Source organism: Anarrhichthys ocellatus, unplaced genomic scaffold (assembly GCF_004355925.1).
Source record: "Anarrhichthys ocellatus isolate YVR2014 unplaced genomic scaffold, GSC_Weel_1.0 scaffold145, whole genome shotgun sequence".
In the NCBI taxonomy this organism is placed as follows: domain Eukaryota; kingdom Metazoa; phylum Chordata; class Actinopteri; order Perciformes; family Anarhichadidae; genus Anarrhichthys; species Anarrhichthys ocellatus.
Window position 1 is genome coordinate 325,104 of NW_022280175.1, and position 17,528 is coordinate 342,631.

At 41.0% G+C, this 17,528-nt stretch overlaps 1 protein-coding gene across 1 annotated transcript in view; it reads left to right on the forward strand.

Moving 5' to 3' along the window:
• The first annotated feature begins 6,618 nt into the window (after window positions 1-6,618).
• Window positions 6,619-17,528, forward strand: part of LOC116400073 (uncharacterized) — a 30,024-nt gene continuing 19,114 nt past the window's right edge. Inside the window, exons 1-6 of the mRNA XM_031877719.1 lie at window positions 6,619-6,852; window positions 11,050-11,175; window positions 13,032-13,187; window positions 13,566-13,704; window positions 14,606-14,775; window positions 16,325-16,459. Coding sequence (XP_031733579.1) covers window positions 6,796-6,852; window positions 11,050-11,175; window positions 13,032-13,187; window positions 13,566-13,704; window positions 14,606-14,775; window positions 16,325-16,459 — 783 coding nt within the window. The 5' untranslated portion in view covers window positions 6,619-6,795. The remainder of the gene's footprint in view (window positions 6,853-11,049; window positions 11,176-13,031; window positions 13,188-13,565; window positions 13,705-14,605; window positions 14,776-16,324; window positions 16,460-17,528) is intronic.

Consider the following 17,528-nt stretch of genomic DNA (forward strand, 5'->3'; position numbering starts at 1 on the left):
CGATCACCACTCCAACATCCTCTGGCTCGTCCTCTTTTATCAGCACCTCCTTTGCGAATCAAGTAACGCCCTATGGTGGTCTGTGCAATCTCTCTCTCAGCTTCCTCACTGTTGACGTTCTGATGGTGAAAAACAAATTTTGAGATAAAGAAAACATTGCAAGTTTAATGCTAATTTAATGCCATTTTAACAGAAGGGAAACACTATTCGACAGCAGAACACACCGGCAACATGAAGGACATGAAATTTCGGTAGAGGTGGGGAAGAGGCACACGTTGCCTTTGTTTACATGTGTTTTTTGAAAACAAGACATTTTTCCATTAGCCTATGGCAAGCCATTTTAATATTTATTCACTAGACTCAGTGGCGGGCCGTGCATTGTATACCTGGGCCTTCACTGCTGTCCTGCAGCTGAAACACAGCTACGGTTATTATTTGTTTCGTGTAAAAATGAAACCAACACCTATACATACACTAACTGCAGAGAATACGCCTAGAGTGCGTCTCCTCTCTGCTCTGACTGCAGCTGGGACTGCTGCGTGAGGCTGCTGTGAGACTGACCGCCTGTGTGTGCTTTGGGGCAGCAGAGGGGCTCACGGCAGCTCCCGCTGCTCGTTCACGGCAGTACAGAACGTACGTGCTTTACAGTTTTTCTCGATTGCTAAGACACATTTCTTGAAACGGTCACCCATTTTCTCAAAACTGTAAACACAAAACCTCATCTTCAAGCACTATTTACAAAACCTCTGAATCCTCTTGCAAAATGAAACTTTCTCCTCAAAACAGTTTTACCTGTGCTCAAAATCAAACACTGCTCTCAAATCATAAACAAAGTGATCAAAATAATATACACTATCAAGCAGTCAGTAAACAATACACCAATAAATAGAAAACACATTGTTCAAAACATATAGTTCTCAGGGAGAAGTAGATTTTTAATCTCAAAACAAATTTCATATGAATGAAAACATGTTCTATTACAGTAGCTCAAAATTGATCAGAAATTACTACTGTGCTTTGCTCTTTGCAATTTCTTTTGTTCTTCCTCCTCCTTGTACCCCTATTTTTACAGTACTGTACCCTGCATCTCACAAACGTGTCCTTTGTCTCTGTGATACTGTAATTCTTGTTCTTTGTTGATATGAACCTGCAACCAGTCAAAATCTGTTGAGCAGTCAGTGCTGTTACTGTAACAAATAGAAAGCACGATGTTCAAGGCCATACAATTTGTTTATTGTACATTATACAGCCTACAATGCACTGTAGGCCTACTACAGTATACAATACTACAGTAAAAGGGACAAAAATCAAATGAGTCAACATGTCATCAATGTGCTTCTTCTTGTCTTTGGGCTGGGTCAGGCCAGAGCACTTCGTCGACATCACAAGCAATATTTTCTCTCCTGAGGCAACGGGGGAAGAAGCCTCTTGTGTGCCGTATCCAGCCCTGACATGATTCCTCACCTATATCACCACAGGCTAATGCCATGGCTTGCAGCAGATTTACTCTGGTGTAGGGTTGTCTATCATACACTTTCCATCTCCATGAGGAGAAAAACTCCTCAATCGCATTCAGGAAAGGTGAGTATGGAGGGAGGTACAAGGTCATAAACTGACCATTGATGTTAAACCATTCCCTTACCTGAGCAGCTCGGTGGAAACTGACATTGTCCAGCACTATCACATTGGTGGGAATGGGATTCTCATTTAGCTCTTGACCCTGCTGCTCAAATAAAATATCTCTTAGATTGGCCAGAAATCTTAGAAGATGCTGGGTGTTATATGGCCCGAGTGTAACATGGTGATGTAGAACACCATGGATGCTGATAGCAGCACAAATTGTGACATTGCCACCTCGTTGACCAGGGACTTCAACAATGGCCCGCTGTCCAATCACGTTTCGGCCTCTCCTTCTCCTCTTTGTTAGATTGAAGCCTGCTTCATCGACAAAGATTAACTCATGGGGTCTGTCCAAGGATTCCAATTCAAATATTGTCTGTGTAGGAATACAATATAATGTATGTAGAATTTAGTAAGTTGTACAGAGACAGTGCTATATTGTAGAGTTCAATTAGGCCTGCTGTATGCACTTCTGATTCACATACATTGTATGTACTGAAGAGTAATGTCATTCACATAGTATGTGGCAGTACTGTAGACAATCTGGATTACAGTAAATGTGTCTGAATGTACACTTACTTGCACATACTGAGCTCGCAGTTCTTTCACCCTTGGTGAGTTGCGCTCAAAAGGTACTCTGTATACTTATGTCATTCGTATCCTGTTACGATGGAGGACACGGTCAATTGTGGAAATGCTCACACTGTCGATTCCCTGGAAGTGTGTGTTGTCTTGTTCCTGGATTTCTCTGAGTCGTATTAAATTATCTTGAAGGACCATGCCCACTATAACGGTCTCTTGCTCCTGAGTGAATATAGCTCTCCTTCCACCTGCATGTGGCAGCCTTGCAGTTCTACAAAAAGTAGATGTGCAGTTACAAAAAATATTCATGCAGTACAATACATACAGTGATGAACTTTACAAATGTCTATTGAAACAGCTGCATATAGTGTAGTATAGTAAATTTGCAATTACAAAAATACAGTAGCATACTGTACCTGTTCTCTTCTCTGAATGTCCTTACTGTGGTGGACACAGAAAATCGGCTCAAATTGGGGTGCACTCTAAGTCCTGCTTCCCTCATTGTCAGTCCGTGGACTATAACATGGTCTATGACTGTTGCTCGAATTTCATCAGATATTTCCACTCTTTGTCTTCCTCTTCCTATTCATCCTCCTCTTCCTCTTTCTTGCGCTCCTCCTTTTCCTCCTCGTCGCCCACCTCGCATACGCACTTGTCCTCGTCCTTGTCCTCTCACATTGTTTCTTCTATCCATTCTCAGACTTTCTCCTTCCCACCTTCAACCACCTGTTTGCTCTCTAAACTGGCTTATATTGGTTGTGTCACATCATTTGATACAAGTGAAATCAATTTTGAGTGATTGTGTTTAATCAATGACATGTGTTCTCTATTTGTATTTGATTGTTGCCACTTGTGTTTACCAGTATGGATGACATGTGCATTAGAGTGCAGAATGTGTTTTGAGACTGAGAATGTGTTTAGAGTTTTGCTGAAAAGTCTAAGTGAGATCTGCAAATTGTGTTTTACCATGTGAAATAGTTTAAGGTATTGACAACAGACTGCACAATTAGCTAAATGAGTTCAGGCAACTGAGAACTTTGTTCAGCCAATGGGTTTTAGTGTTTTAGCAATTGAGAAAAACTGTAACATCAGAGTCAAAACACCAGAAAAGTCTCCAATAACACCAGAACAAGTCGCTAGATTTGTTGCTAGTAGCTTTTGACAAAAAAAGCCGCCAGATTTAGCGAGAAAGTCATCAAATTGGCAACACTGGCACAGACTAAATTTGTCCCCAGAGCAACATTGGACGTATCAATACGAGCTGCCTCTGCCGAGCAGACATTTTCAGCCCTCAAACGCATTAAAACGTATTCAAGAAATACAACTGGGGAGGCTCGACTGTCTTCACCTGCGTCCATGAATGGAGAAGGACTTCTTACTGGAACTAAAACACACGGATGTACTGAACAACCGTGAGATTAAACTCTTTATTAACAAAGAAAGGAGGATGGACTTTGTCTTTAAGTGAACAGCAGCTCTGGTAAGTGAACTGCTTTTTGTGTTTTTACATCTGCAGTAGCGTTTCTACTGTGTTACTTTGTCGTTTTTATGATATGGTTAATATTGTTCCCTGTGATGTGAATAATATTTGAATGGTGATCTTGAGTGTGTGGCTGAATGCGTGTTTTAGCGCCGCAGTTTTGCTGGAATGTGCAGAGGCCTGTTGAATCGTGTTATTTGGGTTTTATGTTATTCTACATGCTTTGTTGCCATATAAATATATGTGACTGGTTCTTGTGAGTTTGTTCTTGTCATTGTGTTAATTACATTGATTTTGATGATATGCATTTGTATGTTAATGACGAAGCATCCCGTCATGCTGGCGTCATAATGAGGTTATTAGGAGGTGGTTCAACTGTAGTCGGACAACACTGAAGGCCCAGGTATAAAATACACAGCATGCCACTGTGTTTTGCTGCAGATGAATTAGCCTCAACCCTTACAGTCCAGCAGGAATCGGAGAGTTGATTCAAAGAGCAACCTATTTTCTCTCTGTAGATGGCCTCTTTCTCTGGTCTGGGACTAACAAGTGTGTAAAGATGACTGATGCAGCCAGAAAATGTTGGTACTTCTTGCGACATGCACCTATTAGATTTAAGGTGTGGGAGGCTCAAGGTGAACATGTAGCCAGATCTTTTTTTTTGTTATATTTGGGCTCGGACTCCCCTGACTGTACCGGACACGTTTGCCCCATAGACATATCCCTGCTCTCTCCAATCTCCAATCCTTTGGTCTTGAAGCACATTTTCACCTCCTACAAGACTTCCTGTATTTTGGTGAAATTCCTTGAAGTTAAGAAACCATTCAGTGGTCTCTCAGTCATCTGTGTCTTTGTTCTTACTTATATCTGAGCTCAACAATCTGCTATGTCTATAGCATCACAGATGACTGAATAATAAATGGCATCCTCCCTTTCCTTTAGAAATCTTTTCAAAACTCATCTTCCACATAATTCAATGAACTCCAATGAATGTGTCAGACTGAATCTGTACTCATTCAGCAGTGGATCGTAATGAGACAAGCTCTAGTGTGCCAAGGAAGTTTTCTTTGTGCATATCGTCAAGTCTTTGGTTTTACCCCTGAAAGGCGATTTCCTTGATGCTAAGTGCAGTGCTACATCTCGGCAGCTATTCTGAGAGCGCTATCTAGTGGGCAGGAGAGGTACTGTCAAATGGTTAGATTCAATTTAAAAATAAATGTTGGTGATATACAAAGCTAGTTATTTTCATAGTGCAGTGACTGAAAATGGATTTTTTTTTTTTAATGAACAAGTAAAGTGGGAGACAACCCTGTGCCAGTGAAAGCTCCAAAACGCTTGGTGAGAAAATACGAACCGGAATACCTTCGATTTGGATTTATAATTGCAGGATGTGATGCAGAAGCGACAGCACAGCGTGCTGAATGATGGGAAATCCTGTTAAATGAGGGATTAAAACAATTACAGTTACAATTAATTCGGACAAGTAACAACTCAGTCAAAAGTCACTTTGAAAGCAAGCTATGTGGTGGCTGCTAGTGTAGCTTGAAGTAGGAAACCCTTGACAAACGCTAAGGAGCTTATCTTATAGCAATGTGGTTATCTGCCGAGAGATACTGCTGCAACCAATAGTCAAGTGTCTCATTGAGGGTAAGCACAAGGTTGTTCTCAGAATTATTTGAACAATCAGATGTGGGCCTTAATTTACAAAAGGTTTGTGTTAGTATCTGATTCTGCAACTACAATTCTTCTACTTCGAGTAGCAGTCTCAATGTGTGCATTATTTCCTCATGACTTGGGAATTCATTATACATGTGAGCTTCACATACTGCAAGGCCTCTGGGACTGGCTAGCCCTCTGACTCCAGCAGCATTTCTAGGTTGGCATCTCTTGTGGCCAATGTGCGAACAGTAGTCTCCCCGTCTATATCAGGTTTTTTTGCTGCTTTACCACTTGAAGAGGGACCTGGCACTGTAGAGTATACACATTGCATATGATAATATATAGTATAATATGATAATATCTGTAATACATCATAACCAAAACTTCAGTTACTACCAACTGACATTTCATTCAACTCAATGCTGCTCTCCTCTCCCTCAGTTGGAAGTGTTGCTGGTTTATTGGGAGGGGTATGGGGAGACATGGCTGCTGAGCATCAAGCTGCATCTGTACTTGGGCCTACTAACCCAGTCTCGTGAAATGCTCACGAAATGAGCAAAACTGAGCAAAACTCAAAGGAAAGGCTTGTCTCTTCAAGGAGAAAAGCGCTGATCCACCTTCAGTGAGCCTGAGTTGTTGCTAACTTCTGAGCTAACCCCTTCAATTTAAGTCACCGCCAAATAAATTGTACACACACTGCATGGCTATGTTCACACCTATAGCATTACTGCTAACTTGATCACACACACACTCTCTCTCTTAAGTGTTCACTCGCTAAGGTTAGGCTGGGCGTAACATACTGATTGAGTATGCCAGGAAGACCTCGCAGCTAATTAATGCGGTGGAGCTGCATGTGTCCAAGACAATGCACGCAACACCGTGCTGCTGACTCTTCTGGACGGGTCCCCTTACTGGGGATTTAGTTGCCTGTTTTGCGCTGCTGCTGGAAATACACCTTCCTGAACCCGAGCCATAACTTTAATTACATTGATTTTGACTATATGCATTTGTATGTTAATGACGAAGCATCCCTTCATGCTGGCGTCATAATGAGTAACTTTACTGTTTTTTGCAAAATAATAAAATACATATTTTCTGAAGAAAGTGGAAGGTTTTCTCCTGATCAAATGTTTTTACAGTGTGCGCTACTTGTCTGTCCTTGTCAGCTTCATCAAGTGCCTGAGGCTTTACTGTACCCTTTAAAAACCATAAGGCAGTAATCCGACACACCTTTGAAAAACATGCACAGATGTGACGGTTTAGGTTATGAAAGCATGCATGATGCTAGGGGAGGGAGGAGGAGGGGTCTACACATGTAAGACTGGTTGTAGGTGTGGAGGGAGGGGGATGAAGCTGACATAGGTGTGTTTAAGTACTGTTTTGACCTCCCGTCTGCAGTGGGGTTTTCCACACAGAAAGGACAGGCTGCCGTACGCTGTGGATTCACTGAACTCATGGCTTGGCTCTCCTTCACAGAAGTGGGCCTGCTGCTTTTGTTAGTGATGGCCTTGGTGAGTATTCACTCTGAAGCTACTCCTAAATTTCACTTTGACTCACCAGGACATGCTGCAGGCCATGGTGGAACCTGTCATTACAGAAGAGTCATTTATACTTTAAGTGGACTAATTTGCACTTTGTTAGATGCAATTACTTGTGGTGATAAGTCACGTTTCTGTAGGAATGATTCATGAATGCTCCAGTTTAATTGTTTTAAACAATTAAACTAATTGTTTTCAGAGTTGCAAATCATGCTAGTCAGAAATGTATTGTCAGTCCTGCACATAAATACTACTATATAAATGAAACACTGCATCACTAAATAATGCGTTGATAAACAGAACCAGTTGGTGCTTGTTGTTGTTTCCGCTGTAACTACAGTGTGCCGCAATCAATGAAAAGCTGCTAGCTCACTTCATGCCAGCTTCTTTGATATCGTGTCAAGCCGCGCTAAACTGGAGCTGCTATTTGGAGACACGCTTGAACAATACTGTGGTGGAATGAGTTAGATGAAGTAAAAGCTGAGGAGCGTCTATCTGTCTGGCTCATTTAGACAGTGTTTACATGGATGTGACCTCATTGAAGTTTTTAAACTTACAGAACAGAGTTTACCATCTATTAGTGTTAAGATAATATGTATATTCAAGCCCAGTCAATTTGATTCATGCAGCCCATAAATTGGCCTCAAAGGTCATTCACAGTTACAATAAAGTAAGATTTGATAAGAGATTTAATGATAAAACCTTTAGAAATGAAATGGGTTTTACAGAATATACTCATATTGTGTTCATGGTATTGGGTCCTATCATGCTGTGTAGAACATTACGCCCTCCTGGCCAGGTTTCCCTTGAATAAGAGGTTATTGTAGAATATCTCTAATGGCTGCCATCTTTGCTATGGCGCAAAATGGCATCCAGCCTGACATATCTGTAAAGGATCGGGTTCACAAATGTACATTGAACTATATGTTATAGAATTATGATGACAAAAAGTCTTGATGAATCTGCGTTTCCACTACAGTTTGTTTTTCTCTCAGTTTTATCTTTTTGTTCCATTCAGTTCATCAAACTTTTATTCAAATCCATCTGCAGCAAAAAGGGGGCCTATAAATAAGCCTATTAAAACTAAAGACAGTAGCTCACCCACCTTCCAAAATATTATATTGTATTTCACCCTTCAGGAATGTTTAAACAAACATCCTAAACTGATTCTGAGAACGCTGTACAGTGCTTTAACAACAATCCCCATTTCCATAAAAACAGCTACAGATTCCTCTTCATTCCCCTCTTTAATGGCATTTGTACTGTATATGTGTGTGTGTCCATAATGAGAAATGTCTTGATGAAATAATCCAAAGGCATTGCAGAGGTGAATTTTCTGTGTTGGAAATTACCTTTGTTCTCTATCAGCAACCACAGTTTGGTGTTAACAAATAAATCAGACAATGCAGAGGCAGTTTAGTGATACCCCCGTAGTTGTGGTCTTGAAAGGAGTCCTTCTTGTCTGAAATTGAGACAAGACCAAGTAAAAATGCTGAGACCGAGACCAAGACCGCTCTCGAGTACTCCAACACTAATATAACTCGATATACCCCTCCCTCTCTGCCTGAACAGTACTAACTTGTCTTCTCTTGCAGTAGCCTGCAAGTCAGGAGGGTCCTTCCTCTAAATAGTTGGCACTTGTTCAGACCTCCACCGAGGGCCAAAATATCAGCCCCTCTTAATTGTCTGCATCTGTGTCGTATAGTTGTATATCCTTATGGCTTTTGTTAGTTTATTTAAATGTGAGTTTGTTCTGTTCAGAGTTTCTCAAGGTCAAGAAGTTTATGTGTGGTGTCACGCACTGTACGCTGCTAGCTATGCCCATACAGTAGCTAATGAAACCATTATCCACTTATTGCACCGATTCACTGCTGTCCAACTACATGCTCTCTAGTATTAATCACGACAGCACCAGCAGCTCCAACAACATTGTGACGATATCGGCAGACCTGCTGCCTCACACTTCACACCATCACCACACAGCCCAGGTCCAGGCTCAAGCTCTTTAACAGTTCCCCATGCTGGGAGAGGAACAGTGTTTTACCTCCACACGGTGTGACCAGGTGCTGCATGCCATACATTATTCACATTCAGTGCTGGCGTGCTCCCTGTTAATACTCAGGAGCTAGATCACACCTTAGACTTGCCTCTTTCTCTCTCTACACACTCTTCAGCAAGATTTTAGAATATAATATTGTATTTAATGTATATTCATGATATATAATCAGCACAAGTTGACAAGACTGTGTATGTCCTGATTTTTTTAATGAATTATTAACATATAATTGTTTTATATATATGTAGAAATACCTGGATGAAAGCAACTGTCTTAGCCTTTGTGCTACTAGTTTAGTTTTTGTACGGTTGGGTTAACCTTTGTGGTACTGGGTTAGTCTTAATGCTACTGGGTCAGCCTTTGTGTTACTGGGCTAACCTTTGTGCTGCTGTGTTAGCTTTTGTGCTACTGGGTTAACCTTTGTGCTACTGGGCTAACCTTTGTGCWACTGGGCTAACCTTTGTGCTGCTGGGCTAACCTTTGTGCTGCTGGGCTAACCTTTGTGCTGCTGGGCTAACCTTTGTGCTGCTGGGCTAACCTTTGTGCTGCTGTGTTAGCTTTTGTGCTACTGGGTTAACCTTTATGCTACTGGGCTTACCTTTGTGCTGCTGGGCTAACCTTTGTGCTGCTGGGCTAACCTTTGTGCTACTGGGCTAACCTTTGTGCTACTAGGTTAGACTTTGTGCTAATAGGATAGCTCACTGAGCAGCGTCACTCATTCTTTCTTTGGCTTTGGTTGTGGTGGGTGTGTGCTCATGAATTAACTTCTAGACCAGGGGTATTCAATTAAAATTCCAAAAGGTCCAGATTGAGAAAATCTCCTTGTGCAAAGGTCCGGAACATTACAATGATATCTAACTTGCGCTATTTATTGCCATATTCAAGAAGCCTAGTAGTAGTAACAACAACTGTCAAATAAAGAAAGTACACATCAATTATATTTTAACAATTATTATTCTCAGTTTTCAAATTTAACTGGATGGATTAGAAATACATAGAAGTACATAAATAAATGTTCTCTCATTTCAAGTATAACAAGGTATCCATCTAAATAATACACAACAAAGAACTTTTGAAAAACTTGCAACTTAAAAGAAAGTGCTTGATTTTAGAAAAATGAAAGAAAATTAAAAAGACTGTGACTGGAGTTAAGTTTTTTCTTCTCTTTTGTTAAATCCATTTCACATCATAACGGTCTCAGTCAACTTTATAATAAACAATCTCTACACATCTCAACATCTTGCCCTCAGTTCAGATTCGAGTGGGTATGTTTGCTCAAAAGAGTTATGTTTGGTCTCGTAGTGGCGTTTCACATTGGCGCATTAAATAACGGCCACGGTATCTGAACATATGAGACAGAGTGGACAGAGCACCAGCAGGAAGAATGAACAAATAAAGCTTAAAAGCTCTGTTTTCGCGGTTCACTTTTCTCTTTTTAGAGCACGCCATGTGAAACTGCTCCTCGGACTTACTTACTTCTCCCATTGCTCTCTCTCTCTCTCGCCCCATCTCTCTCATGTCTGTCTATAAATCTCACTTGACTCACGATGCATTTTGGAATACACATATTTGATCGGCTGAGTAGCATCACGTGAGATGATTTACAACGCATGCAATTGGTTTGTGTGTTTCCTGGACTGCTGAACGAGTGCTATAAAGGCTAGAAAAGCTACACAGGGTAAAATAGAAGCACTCCGCCAAAATGTATAATTCTCAATTATCCGTTATAGGTCCTGATAGGACAGCGTCTGGGTCCGTATCTGGACCGAGGTCCGCCTATTAGTGATCCCTGTTCTAAACTTTGCTGTCGGCCCATTTGGTCGTGTTTTCTTCCATGTTTTGTGTCTGTCTCTTTGTCTGTCATGTGCTCGACTATCCATCGTACACTTTAGGTCACTCCCTCTTGGACTGGGAGAGTACCTACTCTGAAATAGAAGCTTAAGATGTCCCTCAAAACTGCGTTTTGATAACTACGAATGTTAAACAATAATAAAAGGGATTCTTAGAACTATGAAAAAGCTCTTTCTGTCCAAAAACATATACCGTACAGCACTGCCCACTGTACTGCTACTGTCTCCATTAAAAGCAAGTGAACATCTGCTGTTTGCTTTCAGATGCTCAGTGCTGAGGCAAGAGAGAAGACGCCAAAGGTGCTGAGGAGGAAGAAGAGAGAGTGGATCTTTCCTCCTGCCAAGCTGATGGAGAACGTTGACTACAGAGAGAAGAAATTCATTGCCAAGGTGATTTGGCTCTTTAGACATTCAAATCTTATTTCCTTTAATTTTCCCATTGGCATCAGAATGTGTCAATGTAAACTGGAATAACAGGAGCTGCTTTCTGTCACATCATTGGATGGTCTGCCAATAAACCTGGAGGGATTAATCCGATAACATGTTGTTTCTGTCAGTTCTAGCCCTCAGCTATACCACTGGGGAATTTGTCCCTGGGCTGAAATCTTTTAATTCACTGTTCTTTTAAAAGCCAGACAATTAAGCAAGAGGCCACGTGATGTAGTAAAGATTACAATTATACTGCACCAGAATCAGAGGATACTAGACTCAAACAGGAGGCAGAAAAGGTGTTTTCAATATTCAATGACCACACAAGACAAAGGGTTATGAACTGGTCTGTCTTTTCTTAGGTTTTCAACCACTGAGTTCTTTTCAACTTCTTTTCTGTCTAACTGGATGCACTCTAAAACAGGTTATTCAGAATCTCAATTCTCAATACTTGGATCCAACATTAGGTAGGTATCTCTTTACAATTTACGTCAACCTTACAATAATTCACTATTCACTGCATCAGCAATAACAAAATCACCTTAAACCAAGACACAATAATATGAATACTCAGTCAGTTAAACCAGTGAAGGTTACAACTCAGTCAGGCACAGGGAATGTGTTTGAAGAAGAAGGTAAGTGTCTTTTCAAAGTCAAGTAAAACAAAAGAGTAAAGTCAGAGTCTGGAATCTGGGGTCGTCAAAGTGGTGCTGAGTGTAAGAGTTGTGCTGGCCTTGTGCAGGTTATGATGTGGCAGGAGAGGGGCAAGGTTGGCAGTTCTGGCTCTTAGCTCTTCAAATCTTCAAATATTTATATTGTACATAGTACTTAAATGTTAAATGTTTATGCTATGTTTCTCTGTTCTACTTTGTTGTCTTTAATGTCCTTGTTTTTATATTTCTCTTGTTTATTGTATATTCTATGTATGTATGTACGATGAGAGCAACGTGTAACCGGAGTCAAATTCCATGTATGCGCACACATACATGGCCAATAAAGCTGATTCTGAAATCAGAGGAATCAATCATCCAGAAATCTAGAAGTCTCGTCTGGGTTGGCTCGCCATCAACTTCGAATCGATAAAAAAACCTGACCTGCAGTCCTTGACATGGCCAGAACTGTCTATTAATCAACTGCTCAAATGTCTGTCTTATTAGTGAGGGATTCTTATTTGTATTTAACTTCAACAAAATATACACATGGAACTTAAAATATTTTAAATAACCTTTACAGTAAATTCATTCCTGAGTAAAGTGAAGATACATTTCTATTTTCTACTCCTATACACTTTTTAAATTTAAGCAAAACAATGTTACATGAATTACAAAAACTTCAATGTACACTTGACAAAATAATGTTGTCTTCTATTCTTTTTTAAAATTTAGATTCAATATACCAATGAAATACAATATCTGACAAAACATAACTTATACTGCTTCAGTATTAAATGGACGGTACTTGTGTAGCTTTCCGACCACTCAGAGTGCTTTAACACTACAGGGAATTTGAGTTGAGTTGTCAAACAACTTTACTTTAGTTTAGCCCTCCAACAGTTGGCTAATAGCAGGTGTCATCCCCTAATGCTAATTGTGTTAGCTCAGAACACATTCACTTGAACCCGCTAGCTTAGCCTAGCACCTCATGGCGCAGCATTTATTTGTTTATTTTTACCGCGACTTTGGTTGGCTTTTGCTTCATAGCAATGAATGAAAACGTGTTTACAGTGCCATTCAACAGTAGCCAAGAGACGTGTCATATTTCAACACTAAAGCAGTGTTTAAAAGTCCTTAAATTCTCTGTCTGTGTTTTGTTGCCAGATTCGCTCCGATAGAGACTCAGATAGGGAGGTGCATTATTTTCTCAAAGGACCAGGAGCTGACAAGCCACCCATCAACCTCTTTTTGGTGGACCCTGACACAGGGTTTGTACGTATCACTAAGGTTCTGGACCGGGAGGATTGCCAATCCTACAATGTAAGTCTCTCTTTAGATAAGTTCAAGGCCTCGTGCTGTACTGTGTGGACTGAAACCTGTTGACGTCTGAGTTGTGTTGCAGCTCCCATATACATGTATTTCAGTTGGCTGTCGACGTTTTGTGACAGTAATATGATGTAGATTAAATCTCTGTTGACAAAGCTATACAAGTTAATGTTGTCAGAGGTAACAGCAGCTATAATAAACTGCAGCTCTTATGCTCATGGGCTGCAGTTGGTGCAAGTGTAGAACTGATCTCAATTACACACCTGTAAAGTCTCATGGCTGCATGTTACAGGGTTGGGATGCTGTCCCGGTGACAAAATCTGTTCACAGACATGACTAAGCTTGTCTCACTTCGTTATGTCCTTCATGCAGCTGACAGGGATCGCTAAATACAGAGATGGAACCACAGCAGAGGATGACATCCCGCTGACTGTCACAGTCCTGGATGAGAATGACAACCCTCCTCGCTTTGAGATGCATTCTGGCCACATCGAAGAGGCTAGCAAAGCAGGTATTGTCACTGTTTAAACACTTTCTAGATCAGCCTTTTTCTATAAAGGATGGATACGATCAGAGATGTGCAACAGGTGCAACATTGTTTGTTTATGCTGCCAGTGCTGTCAATCAAATGTAAAGCACACCCACATAGTGCTGATGAAGTAGATTGTCCAACCCGGTCTCACTCCCAATCCAGTCAAATACTGACTGACTCTCTTTTGCATAACTTATGCAGTTAACTAACACTACGTACATCCGCAAAACAAACTTATTTTATGTGACTTTTAACCCAAGCATCCGCGATCTTTTCCTTAACCTAAAAAACTACTTTTGTTGCGTCAGTAAACCTACATTGTAATTTATTTTGAAAAGACACTATGCCTGTAATAAGACTAATACTAACAGGAGAGGGGAACCTAGAGTGGCATAGTTTAAAGCGTAAGGCCACTGACCAAGCATTGTTATTGGACAAGTGAGAATGTGTTGCAACGTCTGAGTTCATGAGTCTTCAATTCTAATAAAATTAAATAAAGATGTGCTTTCGCCAAACTTTAACTTTGGTTGTTTGAGATTCAGTTATGGATATTTAATAGAGAGAGAAATACTTCTCTCTTATGGCATCTACATGTTTGTGAGAAGAGACTTTTTCACGCAGTTTTTTGTAAACCATCTTGTAGACTCAGTAGTAAAACAAGGATCAGCATGATGATATGAGTGGGATATGATAATGGTTGATAATTGATGGTTATGTACTATACAGATGATCCAATATAATTTCCTTTAACATTCATTAATGGCATTCCGGTAATCTGTCTTATTAGATCTAAACATAATATATATGTGGATACTCTGTCTGAACAGGACATTTGATGGATTCTCCGGAGATGGTGTTGTGCTGTTGTGTTCCACTGCAGATACCTTTGTCATGCAGATCGAGGCGAAAGATGATGACCAACCTGGAACAATTAATTCAGAGATCGCCTACTCCATCATCAGCCAGGAGCCGGCGGGCACAGGTCACATGTTCACTATAGACAGAAAGACAGGCAAACTATCCGTCAAACAGGCCACGTTGGACAGAGAGGTGAGGCTCAGTGCGCATACAACACACTGCACATGTGCTGCAGCCTTTTTGTGAAAACTAATGCTAAAAGCTCTCTCTGACCTGTCTGACCAGCCCGGTCTCCCTCTCATTTCATCAAATAGCAATGCTTGGTGAGTGCACCTCAGCGTCTGTAGGCTTTCTACTAACTCCAGTGTGAATCCCTCTGTGTCATTTGTAGACGCTCAGAGCGACTGATGTATATAAAGAGAGAGAAAGTCAGCTTAGGGAGGAGGTCGGGGTGGATAATAAACTTTCACCCAGGAGACAGCCGTTCATGTTCACCTTTGAGATCAGATGCACCAGATCAGAACTCAGCTGTGTCCTCACACGTGTCCATACTTCATAATATTTTGTGGTCAAAGGAGCGGCTATTAGACGCGGGGGATGAACACATTTCGTTTTCTATAAATCCTTCACAATAGAAGTCCCGTTATTTTGCTATTTAAAAGCTTTTATTTTGAAACAGCAAAATCAGTAAATGTGTTTTTATTAGCAATAACTTAACTTAGCAATAACAGGACTCAGACAGCAGGTCTCAGCTGGGCTCCAGTCCTGGTTTTCCTCCTCTCTTCTCTTTGCTCTCCTCTGGAGAGGAGCTCCCGTGTGGGGGGAAGATGATGGAGACCTACGTTTGATAAATTGTCCAGTTTGTGCTCACATGCTGACCACACCTCACTGAGATCACAACTCAATGCGAGGCAGGCCATCACAGCATGTGGTCTGTGTGATCGGATCCCAATGCAGAGGTCCAGACTTGAGGTTAATGAGTCCTGCCGTGATTAAATGACAAAGGTCACATTGAAAAGACAAGCGTAACCACGACCCAAGTCAAAGTTGACTTATTTTAGCTTACTATTGTTACTTCACTCATTTATTTAACTGGCAACCAGTCTTTTCCTAAACCTAACCAAGTACTTTTGTAGCCTAAAACTACTCAAGTAACCCTAAAACCTAAGTAAACCTACGATGGAAGTTTATTTTGAAAAGACACTAACACTGTAATGAGTGGTGACTGACCCGCTGTCCGTGACACGTCCAAAAGTGACACTAAAGGGGAACCTAGCGCGTCATAGTGTGTAGTGTAGGGACACTGACTGAGCGTCGGTATCTGATGATTCTTACGGGGGAAATTAAGTCGGATTCAAATTGAATTCAGAAGTTTGATGAGGAGTAAAAATGAGTCCCTCATCTCTCTGTCTCTCATCATTTGAACCTCTCACAACATCCAACCTCCAAAATGAACTGCTGACTGGTTCCCTTGATTTACCAACCTTGGTCTCGTCCTGTAGATGACAATCAATCATCAATCACACTTTTACATCATTTGAATTGTGGGAACATCAGTTGGAGCAAAATGTCATCTGAAATTTAGCCTCAAGGTGGAATCAAAGCAAGTTTTACAGCAGCACTGTTTTGCCCTGAGGTACTTTGTCACCCTGTAAAGACACGTCGGCTGACTTTTGTCAAAGCCTGCACAGTACGTACTTCATCCAACAACAGAAGAATGTGTCTGTTCTTCCTCCGACAGACTCATGACTTCTACAAACTGGTTGTACAAGGGACTGATCTGGGAGGGGCAGTAGGGGGGCTAACAGGGACAGGAACTGTGGAGATCAAGGTCCTGGACATCAACGACAACCGCCCTGTTCTGGAAAAATCTGAGGTGAGAAAAATGGCATATACAGTACACACAAACACACGCACACACACAGAGTTCAGAAACGGGTATATCAGTAAATGAGACGGGGACGATAGGTGAAAGACTGATATAATATGCACATTTTCCTTTTCTCTTTTTGTCATTTCGTCTTGTTAGTCTCTTGGTGGGTGGTACATAAAAAGAGCACCACCACTGACCAAGGGTCGGTATTTGGGAGTGAGAATGTGTTGATTGATAACGATTCCTCTTCATCGTACTTCGTTTGAGGTCATAGCAATCAAGTTAGCGATTAAATATTCTTTGTGGACTAAAGTTGTGATTGACTTTTGCACTTCCAGAAGGTTAGAGGACGCACCAGAGACAGTCTGTGCAGCAGAGTTCGAGATATCCTGACTTTTAGTTTTTGGTAGAATTCAAGGTCCAAAAGCACTGAATACCACATCTCCCATAATGCAACTTATTAGCATAATTAGTTCGACTCTACCTGTGTGGTGAAGGCCCAAGTCGTACTGAACCCGAAGGGCCTTTTCAAATCGTGCAAGTACAAAGTCAAGCACAAAGGGAAGGCTAGATCAGAGGGTGTGGTGATAATGTATAATAATTACACTCTCATATCACAGCTAAGGGCAATCACTAATGCATGACAACAACAGCTCAAACTCCTTATGCCGTTTATATTCCACAACAAAAAAGTAGGAACCAGCCTACAGTCCTTCTAGAGACAACTGAAAAACAACAACAAGCATTACACTAGATGCCAGTGTGTGAGATTCAGAGTTCAAAACAAATGCAATCCTAAAAATATACTGCTTTCTTATAACGTTCTTCTTCATTTCTTTCTTAATTATTTCTTTATTCCGATGTGACCAACATGTTCTTCGTCTAACTAAACTTTTACTTGCTACCGTCCTTGCTCCAGCTTCCAGTACTGATTTCCCCATTCCATGTAAGCCTCACATCCTTACAGTGATAGGGGTAGGAGTACCAATTCTCACGTAGGTCGTTGCATCTCCATGAAAATAAAGCCTTCAGTTACTTTAATCACAACAAAGACAGCAAACACCTTTTCACT